The sequence below is a fragment of the Cyprinus carpio genome, chromosome A17 (genome assembly GCF_018340385.1).
Source record: "Cyprinus carpio isolate SPL01 chromosome A17, ASM1834038v1, whole genome shotgun sequence".
Taxonomy (NCBI): Eukaryota; Metazoa; Chordata; class Actinopteri; order Cypriniformes; family Cyprinidae; genus Cyprinus; species Cyprinus carpio.
The window spans coordinates 8,569,602-8,592,185 of record NC_056588.1 but is presented as its reverse complement, the minus strand read 5'-3'; the positions used below and the strand labels follow the sequence as shown (position 1 = coordinate 8,592,185).

Here is a 22,584-nt window from a genome sequence, read left to right as displayed (position 1 = left end):
TATTAACACAGTACACAATTTTTACAGACTATAATGTACTCTTTTTTTATTCTTGCAATTCAAACAAGCATAATTAAATTACAGTCTCATAAATTTACATCTAATTAACACATTTGAGCCTAGCTGTATGTATGTGTATATATTTTGTTATTTTTTAAAATGTTAGGCTATAATATATATCTAATATAAGGAATAGATTATTCCTTCATTCTAATTTGGAGGAGATTCTCTTAGGATATATCAGCCAAACAAAAGCACGTGCTCATGTGCAGGATCATTTGAAGAATAATGAATCATTGTTAGTCATTTGTTTGCTCAGGTACTGAAGTAATTGTCCCCTTTTATAAAGGTAAATGTTGGTCACACAGCGCTGGCGTGTGCAGGGTTAAATGATTCACTGAGAGAACAATGTATGGTGGATGAAAAAGAACAGAACCAGTCATGAGAGATGTCAGATCCAGGAGACTAAACTCAAGTTCAGAGCTGTTTTGACATAGATAAGGTTTGTACTGTGTTATAAAGTGTGTATTTGTGTGAAACTGAAATCATTAGAAACATCATGAAAAGGAGACAACTTTCCAACTTCACTTTGTTTTCTTATTCTATTTTTATCTAGGGAATTTTAGCTCAGTGCTTGCTGAGAGTTTGGAGCTAAACCAACTTGTGTTATGGGGGATAATCCTGGTTCTTTTTAAGACATGTCATTAAAAAAGTAATAACATAGGTCAGGTTTATGAAGTAAAGCCTTATAGCATTATTTTTTACTTACACTCAGACAGAGGCTCACAAATAAAAACCAAAAGCCTCAGGGTCAGTTTAAATGTGCGATATACATGCAGTACGATTTTTATTTGTATAAATATGTGTTTGATGTCTAACATCTGGATCTTCGCGTTTGTATAAACTCTATCTGTGTATTTTAAAGATAATCGGGGAGGTCGTGGTGGTCCTGCCAAGGCGCGAGTATCAGTGGGCGGACAGGACTGGTCACGTGATCCTCTCACCAAGTTCCCACGCAAAACACTTCTCACACATCCACGCGGCCCTCCAACAGCAACACAGACAAAAAACTCGGACACAGTCCTACAGTTCCAGAGAGAACAAACTCGGATGCGTCTGATGTGCTGTTGTTAGTTATCCTAACAGATTTATTTAGTTAGTTATTATGTTTCCCACTGCAATTCTGGGATTAAACTGAGACCGAGAAAAGTGAGTATATACTCCTTTATGTAATTAATGGACTTGTTTAGATGGATGAACGCAAAATGTTTGATAAAGTGCTACTGCAAAGCAAGAACTCTGCGACTTTTCCTATTATATGTGATCTTTAAATGCATTAAAAATAAGTAGGACTATGTTCGATTATAAAGAATTCTAATCTTTATGGATGTGAATCTTAAATTTCATATTGAGTTATATAATGCAGCAGCTACACAATATGAACGTAGTGCATCAATACCTTTGCCTTCATAGACAGCATTTCGGGGCATTACATGTTTGCGCAGTTCTGTTCCAAACCGATTCGAAACGCGGATTCAGGACGCGACAGTTTTTTATTTTTTTATTTTTTATTTTTTTGTGCGAAAACGACTTTTCCAGACATAGAAGGGGGTTCATCTTTTACTTAAGGTATTCTATATTCTTCTTTGCTTATAGATGCTTGCATACGTCATATACATGATAAGATACGTAATAGACATGTAGATTCAGTATAGAGTCAAAACAATTGTACAAGGTTTAGAGATATAAATTCAAACAAATTGAATTCAGGTGCAAAACAAAAGTTCTGTTGGGGGTGTTGGGGTGATTTCGGGCTATCAGGGTGGAAAGGGGCATTAAAGGTGTGAATTGTTCTCTGTGGGGTGCGTGCAGATATGCATGACTTATATAGGATGTCAGCTGGAGAGCAGACATGCAGGTGTGTGAGAGTGTTTATTTTTATGTGTGTGTTTAGACAATTCATTTGTAATCCAAATTGCCCTGACCTTTTTGTATTCATGCAGCAATTGTGAACACAGCAAGTAGATATAAAAAAAAAAAAACACTCAGCCCACCCCTTTGTTTCTCTCTCTCTCTCTGAAGCACAAGGTTGTGTGTTGTGTTTATGTATGAGCGAGGGTGAGTGTGTTGAGATGAGTGCAGGCGATGAAGAGGGCGGTTTACGCATCCGCCCCCCATCCAGTCTAAATGTGAAGAAGGTCTACAGTGAGAGCGCAGAAGAACTCCAGTCCCCTGAGGCTCTGAGAAGCAATGCTATGTCACCTGACCTGAGGCAGGACTTCAACATGATGGAGCAGAGAAAGAGAGTCACACAGATTCTACAGAGTCCAGTAAGACGTCACTCCCACACACACTCGCACCAAAGTGAGAATTCGCATGCTCTTTCTCTCTCTCCCCCTCCCTTTGCATTTTAAGAGGAGCCCACGCTCGTTTGATTGCATAACAACCAAAAAGTGGAGATCCGTTGCCATTAGTAACCATGCACAGATCATCAGAGATGCTGGGAGTGGGTGAATTGAATAAAGAACCCGAAGTGATTTCTGTGCATCATGTTGTAGCAGTACTTTGAGGGCCGTAACTCTAGAGGCACATTTCTGATGCCTGAAGCTCAGTCTCTTATCTGATTATAGCTTGATCTATTTTTAAAATCCATATAAAATGCAAAATTTGAAGCTGTATAATCAACAAAACTCCATGACGTTCATGTCCTGGATTCGGCTTAATACACAGTAAAATCTTTCATAGTTTGCAGCCCTGAGGCTTTGAGGTTGAAGTTCATAGATTCAACTTAAATTAAATTTGAATGATGTGATGTCCATTATTTTTGTTTTTTAAATCAGCATCACTATTATAAGTTAAAATGGACATAAAGCGTATGTCTTCTTATTCTGTAACTGGTCAGCATGTTTGTTTTTATCATTTTATTTACTGTTTTTTCTTCATGAGTGGATTATATGGTCCTTTGGTGTGGCATATTTGCATGTTAAAGTACAAATATTCATGTTTGAGACCATAAAAGCTGCATGCATAAGGTCACACCAAATTCCATGAAAAATTCCATGAAAAATACAAATTCACTGCAGGGCATGTCAACTTCTCTGAACTATTTCATGCCAAAGACACATGACTGGATGTTCTGTTTACTGAACTTTTCCCTTAAAGCCTGTTTTGCTCTCAGTGATTATTAATTACTATGAAAGAATGAGCTATGAACAAATCAGAAATGTCCTATATATGAGAACACTGTCACACTTAAAATGAAATACATTTTATTGCATATACAGTACTGTTCAAAAGTTTGGGATTGGTTAATTTTTTTAATGTTGAAGTTGATTAAATATATAATATATAAATATTGTCAAATATTATTACTATTTAAAATAATTGTTTTCTATTTTAATATGTTTGAAAAAATGAAATTTATTCCGGTGAGGAAAGGCTGAATTTTCAGCCACATTTACTTCAGTCTTCAGTTTCACCTGATCCTTAAGAAATTATTCTAATATAATGATTTGATGCTCAAAAACATTTATTATTGTTATGTTGAAAACAGTGCTGTTTAATATTTTTGTGGAGACCATGATACATTTTTATTGCATCTTTGCTGAACAAACATTATTGACCCCAACCTTTTGAATGTTAGTGTAGATCAAATAAATATAAATAAATCATAAAAATATGGAGAAGCAGCAGCTTATGCAAAACCTTTTCTCAGAACTACTTTTCTTGCATTTCTTTCAATTACATTTAACCAACTGGTCTTTCTAGTGACTGCAAAAGTCAGTTTATGCATGAAATTAATAAACAGAATATTGATTATTTTAAAACCTTACCAAATGTATTTTTGTGAAATATTTTGTTTGGAAAATAAACATTTCTTTAAAATAAATGCCTCTTGGTTTGATATTTTGTTATCTAATGCATTGACATACATGTGTTAATAACATTTTAAAATGTATTTGTGTGTTTGTTGCAGGACTTTAAGGAGGAGTTGGAGTGCATGGTAAAGGAGCAGTGCTCCAAAGGCAGTAACTCCAGTGGTCTCCTTGGTCATATCGCACACCTCATCATCAGCAATACACTTAGCAACACTGGAGTATACAGTCCCAGCAGTGAGTACACACTTTCATTGACACTTTATACCTTCCCATTGAAGATTATTTGTTGTTGCCATGGTCAACAGATGGCAAGCGTGTAATTCTGTATGGTTATCGGCTAGAACTCAGATAAAGCCAGATATTTATTTTTGTTGCTTGGCTGTGTGTGTGTTTCCAGGTGCAGGGTCAATTAGTCCAGTGAATGATCTGTGTGGGGTGGAGTGGTTTAGTTGTTCTAAAGCTGAGAGGCAGGGGCGCTGTAAACTCGCCTGCTTGTACCGGCTGCTGGACCTATACGGAAATGGCCACTTCCCAATTACGTATATAACTGTGAGTACTCACATTTATTTCACATTGTGGCTTTTTTTCCCCCACACAGCATGCAAACTGTTTTTCAAATCCGAACTAGGACTGACTGTGTTCACTGTCATTTTGCATGTAATAAAATCAGATGCTTTTGTTCACACAACATTGGTTACCATAGTAATGGCTTGAGTGTCAGAACAATTCAGAGAGACAAGAGAATAGCTGCCATTCTGGAAAGAACAGACGGAAAACTGTAAATTCTACTTTTGCTCTGATCTGACATGACATCTCTCTATGATGCTGAACTTATCAAATTACAATGGCATGGATTACTGTGTTTTACTTTTTAGGTACAAAGGTGTGCCTTCGAAAAGATACCATCTTATTGACTGCTTTTGTACCTTTTTTTCTAAAAGTGCATATTCCAATATATTCACAGTTGATTTGCGAGTGCAAATAAGTGAATTGAGATGGCTGTCCTCAAAAGTTCACTTAATGTAGGACAGGGGTGTCCAATGTTGCTCCTGGAGGGCCAACGTCCTACAGATTTTAGTTCCAGCCTGCTCCAACTCACTTACCTGGAAGTTTCTAGTAAGTCTGAAGACCTTGATTAGCTGGTTCAGCACCCCTTAATTAAAACATCAAATAAACTCTGCAGGACAGTGGCCATCCAGGAACAAGTTTGGACACTCCTGATGTAGGACATCACACTTAATTTGCACCCTGATTGATGAAAAAAATGATCTACCATTCAGACTGAAATGCATTTTCAAATATTGCATTTAAATGTAAACATATACATATGGTTTACATCAAGTTTGTAAAAATCAAATGTCAAGTTTTGTTTTTTGCTGTTTTGAAGAAAAAATTTTAACACAATTTGTTCCTCATTTTAGCTTATTCTGGCCAACTGTCGCCCACTTAAAAAGGAAGAGGCCACCTGACTGGCATTTTTGCATACTGTTTAATTGTGGATTTTTCTGAAATAGCTTGTGCCACAATACCAGACCATCAAAGAAAAAAGAGAGGTGTGCCAGTCTTGTACAACGGTTGTACAAGAAAACACTGTAAAAATAATGGCAATGTGTAGAGACCTTTTCTATATTCAAAAGAAATATGTATTATATATTATTTCACTATGTTGTATGTTTTATTTATTAAAACATATACTATACTCTCTCTGTCTTTCTTTCCTTCGGTCTTTCACGATTTATCTGTTATTTTCTTCTCCAGCTGCGTATCAACAAAGAGCAGGATCATATTCTTATTCTTCCTAAAGGACTGTCGTTCTCAGAGGCCACAGCAGCTAGTCTGGTACACACACCCACACACATTCTGAACATGAAATTATGAAGTTGGGAACCCTGACAACTGAATGTAATTCCACCATTATATGTAATATGTGAATGAATATATGAAATAAATGCAATAAATAATTTTTATCTCATCCTTGTAATGTTTTTTTTTTTCAAAGGTGAAGGTGAATCTGATTGGTGAGGTGGTTGATCAGGGAGCCACTGCATTGCCTGTGGATGTTTTGGGATTCAAACCACATTCTGCAGTGTATTCTGCCCGACCAGATGCCAAATGTGTTATACATACATATACACCAACTACAGCTGCCGTGAGTAATAACACACACACATATGTCCTCTGGCCCCTTTTGAAATTTTCTGAGGCCCACTAGTGGGCCCCAGACCCTTAAAAACATTGGCACATATATGCAGTATTCACCCTGCCTATAACACACACATTGCAACTTCTGTATGTCCCGCAGGTCTCTTCTATGAAATGTGGCATCTTACCCATTTCCCATGAAGCTTTGCTGCTGGGGGAGGTGTCTTATTTTAGCTACCATGGTGATTTAGCCAACGAGCAGGAGAAGATGGAACTTCAGAAAGCTCTTGGTCCCACTGCCAAGGTGACAGTCTGTGAATTCTGCTACTCGTTGGCATGACAACCATTAGAAGTTCACTATAGTACAGCATGGCAAAGCTTAAGCAGGAAAAAATAGCAGGTTCTAACCATTGCCAAATTAAAATGTGCTTTAGAATTTTTTTATAGTCAAAGTCATTATGATTATAATATTGCACAGAATCATATTTATAGTAATATTTTGTGCATTACTGGGATCTATTACGGTGGATTCGCAACACTGATGTAATTCTGCTTGTTTTTAGGTTTTGGTCCTGAGGAATCAAGGTTTACTGACATTTGGAGAGACGATAGAGGAAGCTTTTCATTATCTGTATCACAGCCACCAAGCTTGTGAGATACAGGTACACACACACATTTAAAACTGAAACACACACATATGCAAGTAAATAAACTAATACAAATACATAAGCCAAATGAAAAAGGAATATACTGTATGTACAGGATTAAATTAAATCTGGAATACACAGAAAATGGAATGGATTGACAACCAAACATTTTTTGATTCCAAGACCCAGATCATTCCAGCTCAGTTTAAACTCTGCAAGTAGATTTATAGAGTGGTTAAAGTGGTCCAACAGTATCTCTGTCTTTCTGTCTTTGATTTTCATCAGGTTAGTGCTCTGTTATGTGCGGGTGGCGTTGACAACCTGTGCGTGTTAGACAGAGCAAGTCTGAAAACTGCTCCTACAAAAAAAACCAGTGGACAAATGCCAGACGGACAGATCCGATGGAGGGTTGGAGAGGCAGAGTTTGAGTCGCTTATGAGGATGTTAGATAACTTAGTGAGTGGCCTGTGAGCTAATCTATACCAGATGTGCCAGCAACATTTAAATGTTGTCTTTTGGGCTGCATTAAGCATGTATTATTACATTTTTAACAGTAGAAAACAATAGTGGTAGCTAACATGCCACCTCTTGTGTTTCTAGGGTTACAGAACAGGTTACACTTACAGGTATCCCATAGTTAAAGAGAAGCCCCGTCACCATAATGATGTGGAAATCCCAGCAACTGTCACAGGGGTGGGATTAGAGGAAAAGGACACCTTTCCACAGAGTCCGTTGCACTTCCTGGCACAGAAGCGGGACAGAGAGAGGATACGATGGCTGAACTCACCGAACAGCTACTTAAAGGTCAATGTACCTGAGGAATCCATCAACGGGACCTGCAGCCCCCGGACCAAAACCACGGTATCCTTGCATATGATCACTTGCAAACATATTTGCAAACAGCATCAAGGGTTTCACACTGCTATGAACTAGTATTATCAATAAATTCACATCATCAGCTTAATGACCATAAAGTTAGTGTTCAGTGTTGTTAATCACTGGTCAGTATGGAAGCATGTTACCACCTCAGAGTAAAAAAAAAAATTAAAAAGCCAGTTGAGATATATTTAAAAGTAAGCAATAAATAGATAATACTGTATACATCATTTCACAAAGTCACAATTAACTTTTTCTATTTTTACTCTGAGGGAAAGTGAGCTCCCATAGATAAGACCAGTAGATAAATATAATATAAACATTTAAAATATAATACATAAAATAACTGGTGGAATGCCAAACATTTCAGCATGTTTTCTGTATATGTTTAATATTCACTAATATTTCTTAAATTCATTATTTTCTTTCTTTTTAGTGGATGAAATCAGAAGAGTCAGGGAACTGCAAGGACACCCCAATTAAGATCGAGGACCCCAACCAGTTTGTCCCACTTAATACTAACCCAGGTGAAGTATTGGAAAAAAGAAATAAGGTATGTTTGACCGAGAGAAAGAAAATACAGCCTGAACAGACTGTCCACAGATTGTGTTCTGTACACTAAAGCACTGCTTTGTTTGTGCTGGTTTAGATTCGAGAGCAGAACAGAGTAGATCTGATGACAGCTGGACCCAAGTCTCAGCTGCTGGCAGACATTGTTATTGACAAGCCTCCAGGACCAGTGCGTAACTACACCAATAAATCAAACACCCTTTAAAAGTACACTATATAACTTTTCTAGTGTGATAGTACTTTTGAAAGGTATGTTTAAAATGATGACACTCACATGAGATGAAACCTCAGTAACATCAGCAGCCTAGAAAATGCTTGTGTACTCTACATAGGGACTCATGTCATGTGATTTTTTGTTGTTTTTTATTTCCTCTTAAAAAGGTAATCATGAATATCTCAAATAGTTACTTTATCTAATTTGAAACTTTATCTCACAATTACCTTTATGATTTATTATTATTATTATTTTTTTACTCTTGAGGTGGAAATAGGCTTTCATATTTGGCAGTATTAAGTTCAAAACCACCGTCATAGCAAAACATAATTAAAAATGACATAACTAAGACAGTTGTCACTCAGTCCCTTTGCCATTATTATTTTCAGGCATTCATCTATGAGGATGAGAAGCAGACAGCTGCTCTACCACCCAACCCTTTCAACCAATCAGAAGCAGAGATACAGGAATACACACAAACTGTGGAGAATAAGAACAGCCAATCAGGTACACACACACTCTGCATACAAGGACATAGAATGGCGCTACCAATCAAAGTTTTGTGGTCAGCACAAATATTTTTTAAAAGAAATTAATAGTTTTATTCCGCAAGGACACTTTTAAGCAAAAGTGTGTTACAAAATATTTTTACTTCAAATAAATGCTGTTCTGTTGAACTTCATATTCATCAAAGAATCCTCAGAAAAATGCATCAAGGTTTATACATAAATATTCAACAGTACAGCTGTTTTCAACATGGATAATAATAAGAAATGTTTGAACAGCATATTAGAATGATTTCTGAATGATCACGTGAGACTGAAGACTGGAGTAATTGCTGCTTCAGGGATATGTTACTACTTCCCTACCTTCAAAACCTCAATTTAACCACAGTTTTTTATTTTTGCTTTTTCAAAATATGTTTTCTTGACATTTAAGCTCTTCAGTCAGAAGCTGATGAGGAATTCACAGATGGAGAGATGACTACATATGACGGCTCCACCATTTCCCTGTCGATCTCACCTCTCATGAGCCCTGAAAGAGGAGGTATAGATTCTCTCATATAGTCTGCATACTACCACACTGGTCTTTGATAACCAAATTAGTTGTGGTTTTATGGTTTTGGACTAGACGATCTCATGCTGAAAAGTTTCCTCCTCTTGTTCTCAGACTGTCTTTCAGCTCTGCTCCAGAGCAGCGATGGTGATGACCTGACGCAGGATGATGACCTCACTCTACAGGTCACAGAGCTCAGCATCACTAAAGAGATGCAGGTCTCCATAACAACCACCGTCGCCAACAACATTTCAGTCACCAGCTCTTCTGAAAGCCAGCCAATGTCACCCAAAAAGAAGAAAAAGAAATTTCGTACTCCTTCCTTCCTGCGAAAGACGAAAAAGAAAGAGCAAAGAGACAAGGAGAAAGGAAAAGACAAAGAGAAGGAGAAGGAGAAAGAGAAGGAGCAAGAAGAAAAGGAGATAGAAGAAGAAAAGGAATGCAGGAAGGACTGAGTAAAGAGTAAACGCTCTTGTTAGACATGTGACTGTGCAGGGGCTTGTGGGAAAAGTAGTTTTGGGGGGGGGGGGGGCGGGGGGGGGGGGGGGCAGTGTTAAATGCGATGACTAGCAGGGACAGGGCAGTTAACATCAAAGCAATTACTTGTATGTTAAGCTGTTAAACACAGAATATTTCAACACATTTTTCCTACAGCTATATCAACATCTAAATAGCCGAAAAAATATCCTCCTACACTTTTATAAACTGTACATAAATGCACTCTTATACACACAAATATAAGCAGACTAAATGAAAAATTCTAGTCCTTATTCACAGCCCTATTCACTGAATATGAGAAGTGTTGGAAATATTTTAATGGCTCTACATTGTGTATTGTAGATAAATTGATGTTGTGTGCTGAATTAATCAGGTGACATTGAATTGTAAGAAAGACTGTGAGACTGGATTCCTGCATATTAGGAATATTAAAGTATGAAAATAATTTTTAAATGGGAAACAGCCATTCGTTGTGATATGAAGCTTTGTTGATTCACTTGGTTTGTAAATGGAGATAACAGATTGTTATTCTACTAATAGTTTGTTGACTGATTATATAAAAGGCTATATCCACTATATGTTGACTATACTCTCAAATACATAGATTTTAATCAAAAACTTGCACTGTAATTATGTTAACAGTGATGTTTTCCTGTCATTTTTGTTTTCCATGGTCAAATACTGCTTTTTGACATTTGCAGTCGCATGGTCGTGTGTGTGAATGTAACCTTTCTGAAATAAAAGTGTGCTAAAATTTACAAAGAAAAAAAAGTATAATACACATATCAGCTGGAAAACACAAAAAAAAGCAAATAAATCACAAATTGTTATAGAAATGTCAACAAATCCACATTTATTCCTCTAAAATATGTAAATATACAAAACTGAAAAGCAAATGTAACAACAAATGGACTGCAGCAGAATACTTATTAGACAGAGTTGGACAGAGCAAAACAAACTGCTTCATCTGTTCAATGACACTGGTCTTCCCTAACTCCACTATATATGAGGGAGGCCAATGTTTTCATTTATGTTTGTTCAACACATTATAAAAACTATATAGCAGAGTCCCCATCCTCAGCAGCTCCTGCAGAGACTTGGCCCTGAGAGCATGAGGAAAACCTGTAAAACTAACCAGGAGCTGTGCTTCACTGAGGACTGAGGTTTTATTCGTTACTACATCCAGAGACTCGTTCAGTACAGAACAGCTCTAACATCCACAAAACAAACACCCAGTATTACTGGAAATAGTACAAGAGGGGAAATGTGTTACTATACTTAATTCATGTCCAATCAGATCTGTTTATGATTTCTAAATGGGTTTCAGTCCGATTCATTTTCATGTTTGGTGATTACAGATGGGAACAGACAGAACACAAAGGAGATCACTGGGGCATTAGGTGCCTGACATTATATTTTGAAGTGTCATTGTACTGGGTCATGGGTTTATCTGCGATACCACACGTGCCAACGCCAACCTTTCCATTCACACTCTCTGGAGATGCAAATATACTCCTCTTCACCTGGAGATGATGATCATACAACATGAGCATAATGACAGGGTTAAGAAAAAAAACGTAGCAGGATATTCAGCTTTTTTTCTCTGATACGCACCTGTCCTTTTTTATTCTTGGAATAGGCTTTATTGTTAAACTGCTGCCATTTGGATTTCTGATCTTCTCTCTCCTGCTCCAGCTCCTTCATGCGCTGCACCTTTTTCTGGGTCTTTTTCTTCTTATATTCCCTCTGCTCTGCCAGCAGCTCCTTCCTAAGGGAAAACACACAATGGGAAAACACAAAAAATAAAAAATAAATAAAAAAAGAACTCTTAAAGTGCATTTCTGTCACTGGCCTTTTAGAAATAGCTAGTAAATCTATCATTATGCTATATTACCACCAAATCTTGGATTTAACCCTTCTATCAACTTGTTTTCTTTCAAATAGCACAGGTTTTGTATTTCTTTTGGAATTGATTCATCTTATTGATCTGAGACTACTTGTGATAAAACTATTTGTGATTAATTCTGAACAATATCACTGCAAAACCAGTGCAAATTGGAAGAAAACAAGCCAATAAAAATAGTGAATCCAATATTTGGTAGTATGGCACACCAATACATTTTTACACAACTTTTTGTAGGCAAATCATTTTTGACCAGGAACACCACAAGTGTTACAAGGTGAGGGAAAAAAAAAAAAAAAAAAAAAAAAGAGAAAATCTCAAAAAAAAAAGTATATAAATTATCTAAATGCTTTTGGGAAGTAACTAAAAAGAAAAAAAAAGCAAAAGTAACACAAATACTACATATTTAATACTTCATATTGGTATAATTTATACTTTTAATAGTTAATTATAGTTAATAAATGTAAAAAGTTTTTGAGATCATTTGTCTTACAACTAAAATGAATAAATATTAAAAGTATTTCTTTACTGACTTAATTTATTGTAGCAACTGTGCTTATTTACAGCTTTTAAATCATAAAATACCTTATAAAGATGTGCTGAACTGATTAGACTAAATCAAAACAGACATAAACATCATTTTGATATCTACTTACTTGGATTTGGGCTTTCCATCCTTCTCTTCTCTACTCATGCCTTCCTCCACTGGTTTAAGCACATGAAGCGGCATTACCTCTGCGTTGCCATAGCCAGCAAAGGTGATGGCTGCCGTGCCGTTCTCAGTGTCAATCTCTTCAATTTCTGCTTCATATACCCTGCCAATCACACAGCACTGTAAGCAGGTGAGTACGGATATATACACAAATCACTCCTCCAAATGTAGCCAACCACAATCCCACCTAACACTCCATAAGTAAAATCAATATACCTACTGTGTGTTTGTGTGTGATACTCACTGTCCGTCCTTGTTCCAGGTGGCCATGCAACGGTCTCCGACCCTCCAGCTGCGAGTGGGAGCAACTGCCTCTGAGCTTTTGGTGCTGGCTGCACCCTCCACCGGCTGTGATGTCAACAGGTCTTTTGTCAACTCAATCACCTCCTATAGTGACACATAACAGCAATGATTTGATGAAAATACTTACATAGAAAGGTACATTTCATCTTGTCAAAGGCTATCAGCGTCAGTGACTACAACTGGAACACTGAAAAACATGGCAGACCAAGTTTCAACAATGCACACATTTAAAAAAATATATATACATTTTATTTATTTATTTTTATTTAATAAATAAAAAAACAAAAACACATTTAAACACATTAAACTTCACAATTCCCCTCTACTGTAGTAATGCATCACAAAAAGCAGTGCCCCAAACCTGAAGGTCCTTCTGCAGTTTAAGCAGATCTTCATTATCTGGATCTGTAGAGAGCGCCGCTTCCACCTGTGCAAGCTGAGCTTTATAATTGCTCAACTGCTTTACCAACTCTTCAGACATCTGAAAAATCAAACATTTTTAAAGTGACAAGTAAAAATAGGTCTCAAAACACCCACTCTTTCTTTACATGTATAAACATCTACTTTTTGCTACTATATTGCACCAGCACAAAATTCATAATAACCTAACAGTTCTCTAGAACAAGTTTCCCAAATATTATTTTTTTTATTTGCATCCGACCTGTGTTTTTCAAATACTCCCTTAGACTTAAAGCCATTTTAAGTTTTTCAAATATAATAATGTCGGCATGTTTACTTGTGATACATAATTTGAAAAATACTACAAATATTACACATTAACAGGACCATATGAATTTATTTGTTAAGTTTTATAATACAAGTTTACTTTATTTAATACAGCATTAGAAGCGAGTCTGTTTTGAAGTTAAACGCACACCAGCGACTAACGTTAATGTATAAACGGAGCACAAGGCCTCGCGCTCGACAAAAGACAGGTTTAGATTTATAAACACAAGATAACCGGATCATCCTTGAACATGCGACTTACCTTTAAATATTCCTAGTATAATATTTATATGAAACCCAGATGAATTGAGGTGTTTAAGTATCCCATGAACGACTGTACGTTTAGTGCAAAGAATACCGTTCCTATTACGCTTGTATCTTTTCTCGTTTCGAGCTTTTCCCGGATGTGACGCCACAGTCTCGCGTGATTAAAGTTGTCGCGGTGTTGCCGCTGCTGTGCTCTTGCAGAGAGGAAAGGCAAAAGCTGAATAGAATAGAAAAGAATAAAAAATTAAAATAGAATAAAATAAAATATATAACATTATAGCCTATATTAAATGATAAAATTATAGGTGCATTAAAGTTCAGTGCCACGCTTAGCATGGTTTTGCAACATTCTGAAAAGTAGGGACTTTAATTAAACTAACATTTTGCAATTTGACCATATAAAACATGTTTTATATTATATACTATAATCCAACAAAAGCAATTCAAAGTGGCTGTGAATGTTTGCAAATGAAGGCTCGAGTCGAGGCACACAATTCTGACACCTACATTAGAAATCACACTGACTTCACAAAAACAAACACACCTGTACCTCAGATGTGTGTGATGTGTATATACATACATATTTAACAACCTCATCATCAACACTAAACTTGCCAATAAAGCCACTTGAATCTTGAGAGGGAGAGAGTACAACAATATAAGTATATTTTATGGCATTTTTATGTCTATGAATGTAACGTAGGCTATCCAAAAACACACACATTCTACTGACCGCCGTACTTTGAGATGATTGGTCCACGGACTGACCAATAAGAGCTCAGTGTCTGTCTGTAAACAAAAGATTTCGTCAGTGTTTTCCGTTTTCCAGGAGCGCGATACTGCCCTGTATGTTTCTCAGGTCGAGCAACCTTTAGTTTTTTGTCTTTTGTTCACAAAAAAATAAATAAATAACATAAACAAAATCCTATAGCAACATACATTTCAAACCGTGATTGAAATTCCAAGGAACAGCGATGTCAACGCAAAAACTTATAACTCTGGAAGAAAATCTTCACGGTGAGTTACACAATCTGTTTTGCTCGAATAAACAACGTACCAGAGTTACATCGACAACTAACGAAAACAATAAGAGTATTAATAGTAACAATTAGTTGTTTATTCACATTCTCAGGTTTTATATCAAAGTACACCGTGTTTCCATTTTATAAATCTCTACAAAGAAGAATTTTGTGTTCAAATCCGGTAGTACTTTCAAGTCAGCAACTTGTTTGCTAAAACAAACATTAGCTTTATTTTTGTTGGTACAAATGTTTGTTGAAGGACAAGACGCATTTACATTGCCTCTCTTTTTGAACGGATTATATTGGAATTTATGGACTAACACCCAAATACGTACTAATATTTTACTTATTTGGAGCCTTTTTGCTTCAGTTTCTGTTACACCAAGTGTAGTTAAGTATGTGTGGTTGTTGTAAAGCGCTGTCTAAAAGACCTAATCAAGCATTCACCGCTTCTGAAAATAGACACTACTTTTAGTGATCATTTCTAAATACTCTGATGTACCTTTCTCCACCAGACTCATGGGTAGAGCTCCGCTTTGATTCATGTAGTGAACATAATGAGGACACACCAGTCCTGTCTGATATCATAGACCTGGAAAAAATGCTTCTGGAAGCACAACGGGAATCCAGCAGTAGTTCACGGACAAGTTCTCACTGTAGCAGGTGTGTACAAACCGCTTCAAGTGATCTGCGTGTACTATGTGACTTTAGAAGGGAGTGTATGATCATTCTAATCACATTGGCTGTTGTGATTTATTTCCTCCTAGTCCCCGACATGCCCAGACACCTCCACTCATAAGTGCAGCCTTCTTCAACACACACATTATTACACAGGTAAAAAAAAAAATAGAGGAACAATTGCTTAAAAAATTATAAACACCATTCCACAACACTCACATTTATCAACAAACCATTTAAGTAGTACAAATATTGCATTAAATTTACTCACCCTCAGGCCATCCGAGATGTTTTCTTCATCGGAACACATTTGGAGAAATTTCGCATTACATAACTTGTTTAAATGAATGGATGCCGTCAGAATGAATGTCTCACATATCAAATAAAAACATCACAATAATCCACAAGTAATCCACATGACGCCAATCCACCATTAAACATCTTGTAAAGCAAAAAGCTGTGCATTTGTAAGAAACGTTGCTTTTAACTTAAATACAAGTCCTCTATCAATAATACTGCTTTCTCCATGAAACATCATCTTGTCTGAATCAGGAGAAGCATACGTACAATTCAAGCACTGTTTACAAGCGAAAACAGTCCAAAACAAATATGTCTATGGATTTAATGTGAGAGGACAACAGAGGATGGATGTTTTCACTGGAGGAAGTATTATAATGGATTATGGACTATTGGATATGGATATTTTGACCAGAAGTGATAGTTTAAAGTTAAAATGCCTTAATGATTGATTTGTTCCTTACAAACACACAGATTTTCACTTAAAAACACATTAATTGATGGTCTGGAGTCGTGTGGATTGTTTGTGGATTAATGTGACATTTTTATCAGCTGTTTAAACTCTCGTTCTGACGGCACCCATTCACTGAAGAGGATACATTGGGGAGCAAGTCATGTAATGCTAAATTTCTCCAAATCTCAACAAACTCATCTACATCTTTGATTACTAAACGATCAGATATTATTTTGAAGCTGTGCTCTTTCTGTTCCAGGGGGAAGTTGTAGCAGAAAGCAAACAGGAAGCTGAGGCTGTCGCAAGGATCTGTGACTGGTCCAGCCGGCCAGAGAATGTTCCACACACAGCATTTATTATTAAAAGGCCAAAACGGAACAGAATGTGCAGCAAAAACAGAGAAAAAAATGACAAGGAAATGAACACAAACTTGCTGAAGTTACTGCTACCCTCCCTAGTTTTGACACACATTCTCATGCTTGGATTGGGGTGAGACACTTTTCACTTATAAATTCTGACTTTGTTTGCCAAATCTTTTGTTGACAGTTTGACTATTTTTAATCTCTCTCTGCAGGATCTGTATTGGACGACGCCTTTCCACTCAGTGCTCTGTTATCTGAGTCATAGCACATGAGTGTGTGTGTGTGTGCTGTGTGTGTGTCAGTGTCTCTAGAAAGAACCTGACAGCCTGGAACCCTTTAGTTTTCCTCCAGGAGAAATGCAGGACAATGTAAGAGGACACTGTGAAAATATGTTGAGAGAAACTCTCAGCATTATATTTTTTTTTTTGGTTCTCCTGTGGGGACTTAAAAATTGCAGAATTAAAAAAGATTAATCCAGTTCTGTATGGATATCAGGTTAGATTAACCAGGAAATATGCCTAATAGATTTAATCGTTTTTTTCTAGGAATTAAAAGTGTTTGTTATATTAAAGACATGAGCATGAAGATTATTTTACTTACCAGGTCACATTGTAGTCCTTCAGCTGACCTGCTTTTTAAATAACATTTTAAATCTTTTTTTTTTTTAATACAAATGTATGTTTGACAGAAAATTCAGAGGCATATAAATACTTATTCTGACATTTACTCTAATGTGACATGCTGTGAAAAACTAATAAACTTTGCTGCCAAAATAGTAATCTTCAAATTCTTTTTTGTTGAAAAAAGAAATAATTTCGCATTTTTTTAATATCCATCCTACTAAGTACACACAAGCAAATATTTAAATAGAAAATTAACCATGTTTAAGTTGCTACCAAGTCTCAAATTTTGTAGTGGCATTTCAGGGACAGCAGGTGGCGGTGTAATCCGATTTTTCTGGGATTTTCTGTTTGGTTTTTGTTAGGAGTTGACACTTCTTATAAGTTATAACTTTTATTTAAAACGTACCAAACAGAATTAGTGTTATAGACATTTTCAGGCAATATGATTAATTGCAGCATCCATTTCATTATAGACTGCCAGTATTTTCTTTCTTTGTTGTGAAAGATTTATTTGTAATATTAGGCTACTTGACAAATTGCGTAATGAAAATATCTGTTATTCATTATCTTATAAAATTTAGTATATAATAATAATAAAAAAGTAACACATTTTTATATGTGATCAATAACTTAATGTGATAAACAAGCAGTTCAGTATATATGTATATATATACATATATATTTCTGGTTTTAGATGTTCATTTAGACCTTCATTGTCTCCGTTTCTTTCATGCATTTCTGTAGTGAAGCAAAAAAGTGCATTTGCTCTAGTTCTGAAGCTGCAGTCCTTAACAGCACAAGCTTTAAGTCTTCCCATCTGCACGGTAATAGCACATGACATGCTTGTTTTATAAACAAACTCCTCTCTCCTGCTCTTTTCGTCTACCATATACTACCTTAGGGAGTGTGACAGTACATACAAACATAAATAGTTGTGGAGTGTGCACATTTGACAGACTCATGTCTATTCTCTGTTTGACTTTTACAGCCTGGACTGGAACAGTGACACCAGTCACACACTAACATGGACAATTGACAAACTCCGTTAAGAATCTGTTATCTCTGTAGTCGGGGAACAAGGTTCTCTCAGTGCCGGCAATACAAAAACAATAGAAAATATTTGAAAACATGTTGGTTGGTGATAAAGCAACTTTTTATTTTTATTTTATTTTATTTTTTTTACTTTTTAATATGTCGACAGTATGCACCTCTCTATTATTATTGAATTTGTGGTTTGTGCCCAAGCCACATATTGTATGGTAACTTTGTGTTTGTGTGTTATCTTGCTGAGTTCTGATTAGCTACTTACTCCCTCAGTTTGTCATGAGCACTAGAAATGTTTACATTTACACTATCATTCAAAAGTTTGGGGTCAGTAGGATTTCCTCTTATGCTCACCAAGGTTGCATTTATTTGATCTAACATTGTGAAATATTATTACTATTTAAAATAACTTTTCTATTTTAACATGTTATAAATGTAATTTATTCCTGTGATGGAATTTGGTGTGATGTCATTGGTGACATTTTCCTACAGTTAAACCAAGCTTTTACGGGAACATTTGTCTGCTAAAACTTACCAATATTTAAGGCAAAGAAAAATTATCAAAACAAAGGACATGGATTGATACTAAAGTAAGGATTCATTTCAGCCCAAGTTTAACATGGCTCATGTCTCTACAAGTCTGTTCTTGACTTCTCATTAAATTCTCATATAGATTGAGAATTGTTCTTATGGCAGGGGAGGTTCTATGATCCTTCACTGAATTAATTAGCTTACCTCTCCTTCAAACAACCAAGTTTTACTGTAAGGTGAATTCATCAAAAATAAAACCAAACACTGAACATGGAGTTCGTCTCATAAAACTAAGCGCATTAGTGAGTTCTCCCTGTGTGTGAGAAGGAGGCTGCGCATTCACCTGAACCCCTTCACAACTGTACCAATGTGATTTATCTTTTGTTCACGTTTGTCTTTATGAAATGGTGTGAAGAATAAGGGTACAAAATATAGTTATTCTCCCTAATAATAAGAGTTAATGTATGAATCAAGTATAGAATTTTTCTGTTATCATGATTTGCTAGACAAACATGGACATTAAATATGTTATTACACCGCTGCTGGCGGTGAGGCAGATTGAGAGCAAAATTGTCCAATCACAGAGCTGAGCGCAAATATGCTGTGCTCTGATTGGTCGGGTGTCATGACATCGTTTATCACGTTTTCTAAGCAGGAAGTGAAATTAACAACATGTTCAGTCATGTTCCAAAGACACTTAAAAAAGTCGCTGGTGTTCATTGTTCTTTGTTATCATGTAGGTTGTATTTTTTATTATTTTTCTCTTTGTTAATACGGCTCACAACTGTAATAAAAAGGAGTGTCATCTTGCAAATAACTGTGGCATGTTACTTCTGCGTGAAAAAGTAACTTTATGTTTTAGCGTGCACGTGTGGGACTATGATGCGTGACAGCTGCTTGTGTGCTTTGCGAGTTTTTGTCACACGTGACTACAGTATATATTGCATGTGTTTAACTGTGTTTTGACACCAGACTGCTTGCTGTGTGCAGTTTGTGATGTGATGTCTGACAGCGGTTCTTGTGTGCTGCGGGAAGTGACTCTCTGCTCGCCAGTAGGGGAAATCCTGCTGAGCGGCTGTGAGATAGGAGTTCATACCATTAATATCAAACTGGGAACAGACAAGGACGAGAGGTAACCCTCACAAACATGACACAGACTGTCAGCCAGTCATAACATGCAATGCACACGTAAACAATAGAGCTGCTAGTAGTGGAGGAAACGAAGCTATTCGCAATTCTGAATCAATTGAACCATTTGTTTCTCAAAATGATTCACCGTTTCGAAGCGCTCGAAACATAACCTCCTTCACAAGACAAGTCCATCAACGTGGATTATTATGTTCATATCAGCTGTTTGAACTCTCATTTTGATGACCCCCATTTACTGCAGACGATCCATTGGTGAAAAAGTTATGTAAAGCTACATTTATCCTAATCTACATATTCAGTGCATTTTCAGCAAATGTTCCCTTTTTCCTTTAATGTGTATCCTGTTGTAGTGTACACCCTGTTGGCCCGTCAGAAATGAGCCCTCAGTTACAGCACTGTGTTGACTGGCTTCAGTGCTACTTCATGAAACCCGAGTCTGTCAGTGCACTTCCTTTGCCTACCTTACACAATCCGCTAATGCAGAGTGGTTAGTCACTTACACACACTACTCCACTACACCTGTAGCTAACTTAAAGTAAAAACAAGGATTTTAAGTGCCACTGTTTTCCTCCCTCTCTCTCTTTCTCAGACTCATTTAAAGCACATGTGCTGTGGACTCTGTTTAAGGAAGTGGGACTTGGTAAAACAGTCTCCTACAAGCAGCTTGCTGAAATGATCGGGAATCCAAAAGCTGTACGAGCAGTGGGTTCAGCCATGAAGAATAACCCGGTGAGTTTGTTGCACTGATCATGACAGACTGATTTATCTTGAGGTATCTTTTTTTCTTATTTGATGCAGTCTTTTATCTGTGTTGTTCACTCAGATTCCCCTGATCGTGCCGTGCCACCGGGTGCTGCGTAGTTCAGGGGACAGTGGTTCATATATGGGAGGAAAGGGAGATGATATTAAAGTTTGGTTGCTCACTCATGAAAAAAAGCATTGGAGCTCAATGCATCAAAGAGTGAAAAATCCATCTGATGGACCCCAAAACCACTTCACACTGCTTCTCAGTTTGTCCACTACATTTTTTTTGATTGATTGGAGAAATTATATTCCACTTTAGCAAACACAGTCTTTGTTATAATCCATATATTGTCTGTGGCAGTTAATTATTTAGTTTTTTTGCTTTAATTGCAGTATGCAGGTTGATTTTTTTTAAAGTTGATGCAGTGATTATTGTGTTTTTGAGAGTTAGATGGGTTGGCTACTTGTTCTGGTTGTCAGTTACATTGACATTGTTAAAATCTGAAAAATCATTTTGTAGACATGCTGTTAAATCCAAAGGATTATGGAAAATTACTTGAAAGAAAGAAGAAGAATATATTATTCCTGACATGCATATGTGATATTTTTTGCAGTCATTTTGTATTTTTGTATTCTGAATATCATTTAGAGTTATATAGAAAGGTTTTAAGTTAAGAAACAGCTCTGTAAAGCAAAAATTAAACGTGTATAAATGTTTACAACATTTATAATCAGAGCCATTATTAATAATTGATCTCCAATCATAATTGATAATAATTGAGCACCAAATCAGCATATTAGAATGATTTCTGAAGAATGATGTGACACTGAAGACTGGAGTAATGGCTGCTGAAAAATCAGCTTTACCATTACGGTTAATAAATTATATTTCAAAATATATTCAAATAGAAGTTATTTTGATTGTTTTTTTTTATATTCATTTTATTGTATTGATTTATTGATTTATTTTTGCATGCTATATTAATAGTTTTATTGTGTGCTACTCCATAATGTGTCTAACCTAATGCAAATTCAGTTATTCTCTTGAGCACAAATACCAAAGATTTCAGATGAAATAATCTGAGAATCACCATTTAGCTGCCATACAAACACTTCCACTTGCAATCTCTAGTTCTTCTCAATGTCAGACAGACAGTCATAATCTCTTTAATGGGAGGATGAAGGGGGGCGTCCCTGGGGAAATCTCCACAGTCAGTGGTGTGATACTGCTTTATATTGTGTTTGATCACATGTGACATGTGCTGCTTCCACTGCCTCAGGCTGTGCTGATCTTTCACTGAGCCTTCACATACAGTATCATGCCACCTTACAAAAGAGCAATATGTGCCTGACAGAATAAAACAGGTGGATCATGCTCAGACTGTGAATGCAAACTCTCCCTATCATTTGAAATCATTCAATGGAGTGTGGGAGCTGTATAAGTTTGTATCCATTTCCTGTGACACTTTCCACACAAAGGATTATTTTCTTTTTCAGTAAATGATCAGAAAAAAATAGCAGTTTTCTATTCTTTCTTTTTTTTCATATTTTTAATTTACCTAATCTGTTTAGTTTTTGTTACTGAAAACCTGAATAATGTGACAATAAATATATATAAAAAAAAATTTAAATTAAAATGTTTTTAATGAATATATATATATAAATATATATATATATATATATATGTGTGTGTGTGTGTGTGTGTGTGTGTGTGTGTGTGTGTGTGTGTGCAGTGGCATGCAAAAGTTTGGGAACCCCTTGCCCTTTGCCAAACTTCTGAATGGGTTATTTTAATAATTTCAGCTATTTTTTTTCTTGTGGACTAAATGTAAACATCTTTTATGTAAAAGATCGTACTCAGGACAATACTAAATAAAAAAATAACATG

The 22,584-nt window shown here is 36.2% G+C and overlaps 3 protein-coding genes and 1 pseudogene across 4 annotated transcripts; 3 read left to right on the top strand and 1 right to left on the bottom strand.

Moving 5' to 3' along the window:
- The first annotated feature begins 1,075 nt into the window (after positions 1 to 1,075).
- LOC109053718 (gamma-adducin-like) lies at positions 1,076 to 10,652 on the top strand. Its single transcript, XM_042773855.1, has 15 exons — positions 1,076 to 1,209; positions 2,083 to 2,330; positions 3,977 to 4,112; positions 4,276 to 4,427; positions 5,637 to 5,717; positions 5,878 to 6,027; positions 6,181 to 6,324; positions 6,584 to 6,682; positions 6,953 to 7,123; positions 7,268 to 7,528; positions 7,980 to 8,096; positions 8,193 to 8,282; positions 8,717 to 8,834; positions 9,267 to 9,374; positions 9,498 to 10,652. Exons 2-15 carry the CDS (start codon positions 2,109 to 2,111, stop codon positions 9,836 to 9,838), a joined length of 2,190 nt encoding a protein of 729 aa, XP_042629789.1. The 5' UTR covers positions 1,076 to 1,209; positions 2,083 to 2,108; the 3' UTR covers positions 9,839 to 10,652.
- A 56-nt stretch (positions 10,653 to 10,708) lies between these two features.
- On the bottom strand, positions 10,709 to 13,953 carry LOC122134107 (survival of motor neuron-related-splicing factor 30-like). Its single transcript, XM_042773857.1, has 6 exons — positions 13,788 to 13,953; positions 13,161 to 13,280; positions 12,741 to 12,883; positions 12,441 to 12,599; positions 11,496 to 11,649; positions 10,709 to 11,404 (listed from the first exon to the last, which is right to left on the bottom strand). The coding sequence occupies exons 2-6, from the start codon at positions 13,278 to 13,280 to the stop codon at positions 11,267 to 11,269; spliced, it is 714 nt and encodes a 237-aa protein (XP_042629791.1). The 5' UTR covers positions 13,788 to 13,953; the 3' UTR covers positions 10,709 to 11,266.
- Positions 13,954 to 14,593: 640 nt separating this feature from the next.
- On the top strand, positions 14,594 to 22,409 carry LOC109053710 (BCL2/adenovirus E1B 19 kDa protein-interacting protein 3-like). Of its 2 annotated transcripts, XM_042773858.1 has the most exons (6): positions 14,594 to 14,809; positions 15,330 to 15,477; positions 15,582 to 15,648; positions 16,503 to 16,732; positions 16,818 to 16,892; positions 22,381 to 22,409. In XM_042773858.1, exons 1-5 carry the CDS (start codon positions 14,767 to 14,769, stop codon positions 16,861 to 16,863), a joined length of 534 nt encoding a protein of 177 aa, XP_042629792.1. In that variant the 5' UTR covers positions 14,594 to 14,766; the 3' UTR covers positions 16,864 to 16,892; positions 22,381 to 22,409. The 2 variants fall into 2 exon arrangements, with proteins under 2 accessions (XP_042629792.1, XP_018926577.1); XM_019071032.2 differs by lacking the exon at positions 22,381 to 22,409 and having other exon boundaries at positions 16,818 to 17,380.
- Positions 19,447 to 21,593, top strand: LOC122148146 (annotated as a pseudogene).
- Positions 22,410 to 22,584: the final 175 nt, after the last annotated feature.

What these genes read in the sequence shown, in the direction of transcription:
- LOC109053718 (XM_042773855.1), top strand. Translation starts at nt 2,109, where the DNA reads ATGAGCGAGGGTGAGTGTGTTGAGATGAGTGCAGGCGATGAAGAGGGC. An exon ending in CTCTTGGTCCCACTGCCAAG is followed by an intron (nt 6,325 to 6,583) that starts GTGACAGTCTGT and finishes GCTTGTTTTTAG; the next exon opens with GTTTTGGTCCTGAGGAATCA. An exon ending in TATTGGAAAAAAGAAATAAG is followed by an intron (nt 8,097 to 8,192) that starts GTATGTTTGACC and finishes GTGCTGGTTTAG; the next exon opens with ATTCGAGAGCAGAACAGAGT.
- LOC122134107 (XM_042773857.1), bottom strand. Translation starts at nt 13,280, where the DNA reads ATGTCTGAAGAGTTGGTAAAGCAGTTGAGCAATTATAAAGCTCAGCTT. An exon ending in AACTGCAGAAGGACCTTCAG is followed by an intron (nt 12,884 to 13,160) that starts GTTTGGGGCACT and finishes GTGTCACTATAG; the next exon opens with GAGGTGATTGAGTTGACAAA. An exon ending in GATGGAAAGCCCAAATCCAA is followed by an intron (nt 11,650 to 12,440) that starts GTAAGTAGATAT and finishes GTTTTCCCTTAG; the next exon opens with GAAGGAGCTGCTGGCAGAGC.
- LOC109053710 (XM_042773858.1), top strand. Translation starts at nt 14,767, where the DNA reads ATGTCAACGCAAAAACTTATAACTCTGGAAGAAAATCTTCACG. An exon ending in TCTGGAAGAAAATCTTCACG is followed by an intron (nt 14,810 to 15,329) that starts GTGAGTTACACA and finishes TTTCTCCACCAG; the next exon opens with ACTCATGGGTAGAGCTCCGC. An exon ending in ATTCTCATGCTTGGATTGGG is followed by an intron (nt 16,733 to 16,817) that starts GTGAGACACTTT and finishes CTCTCTCTGCAG; the next exon opens with GATCTGTATTGGACGACGCC.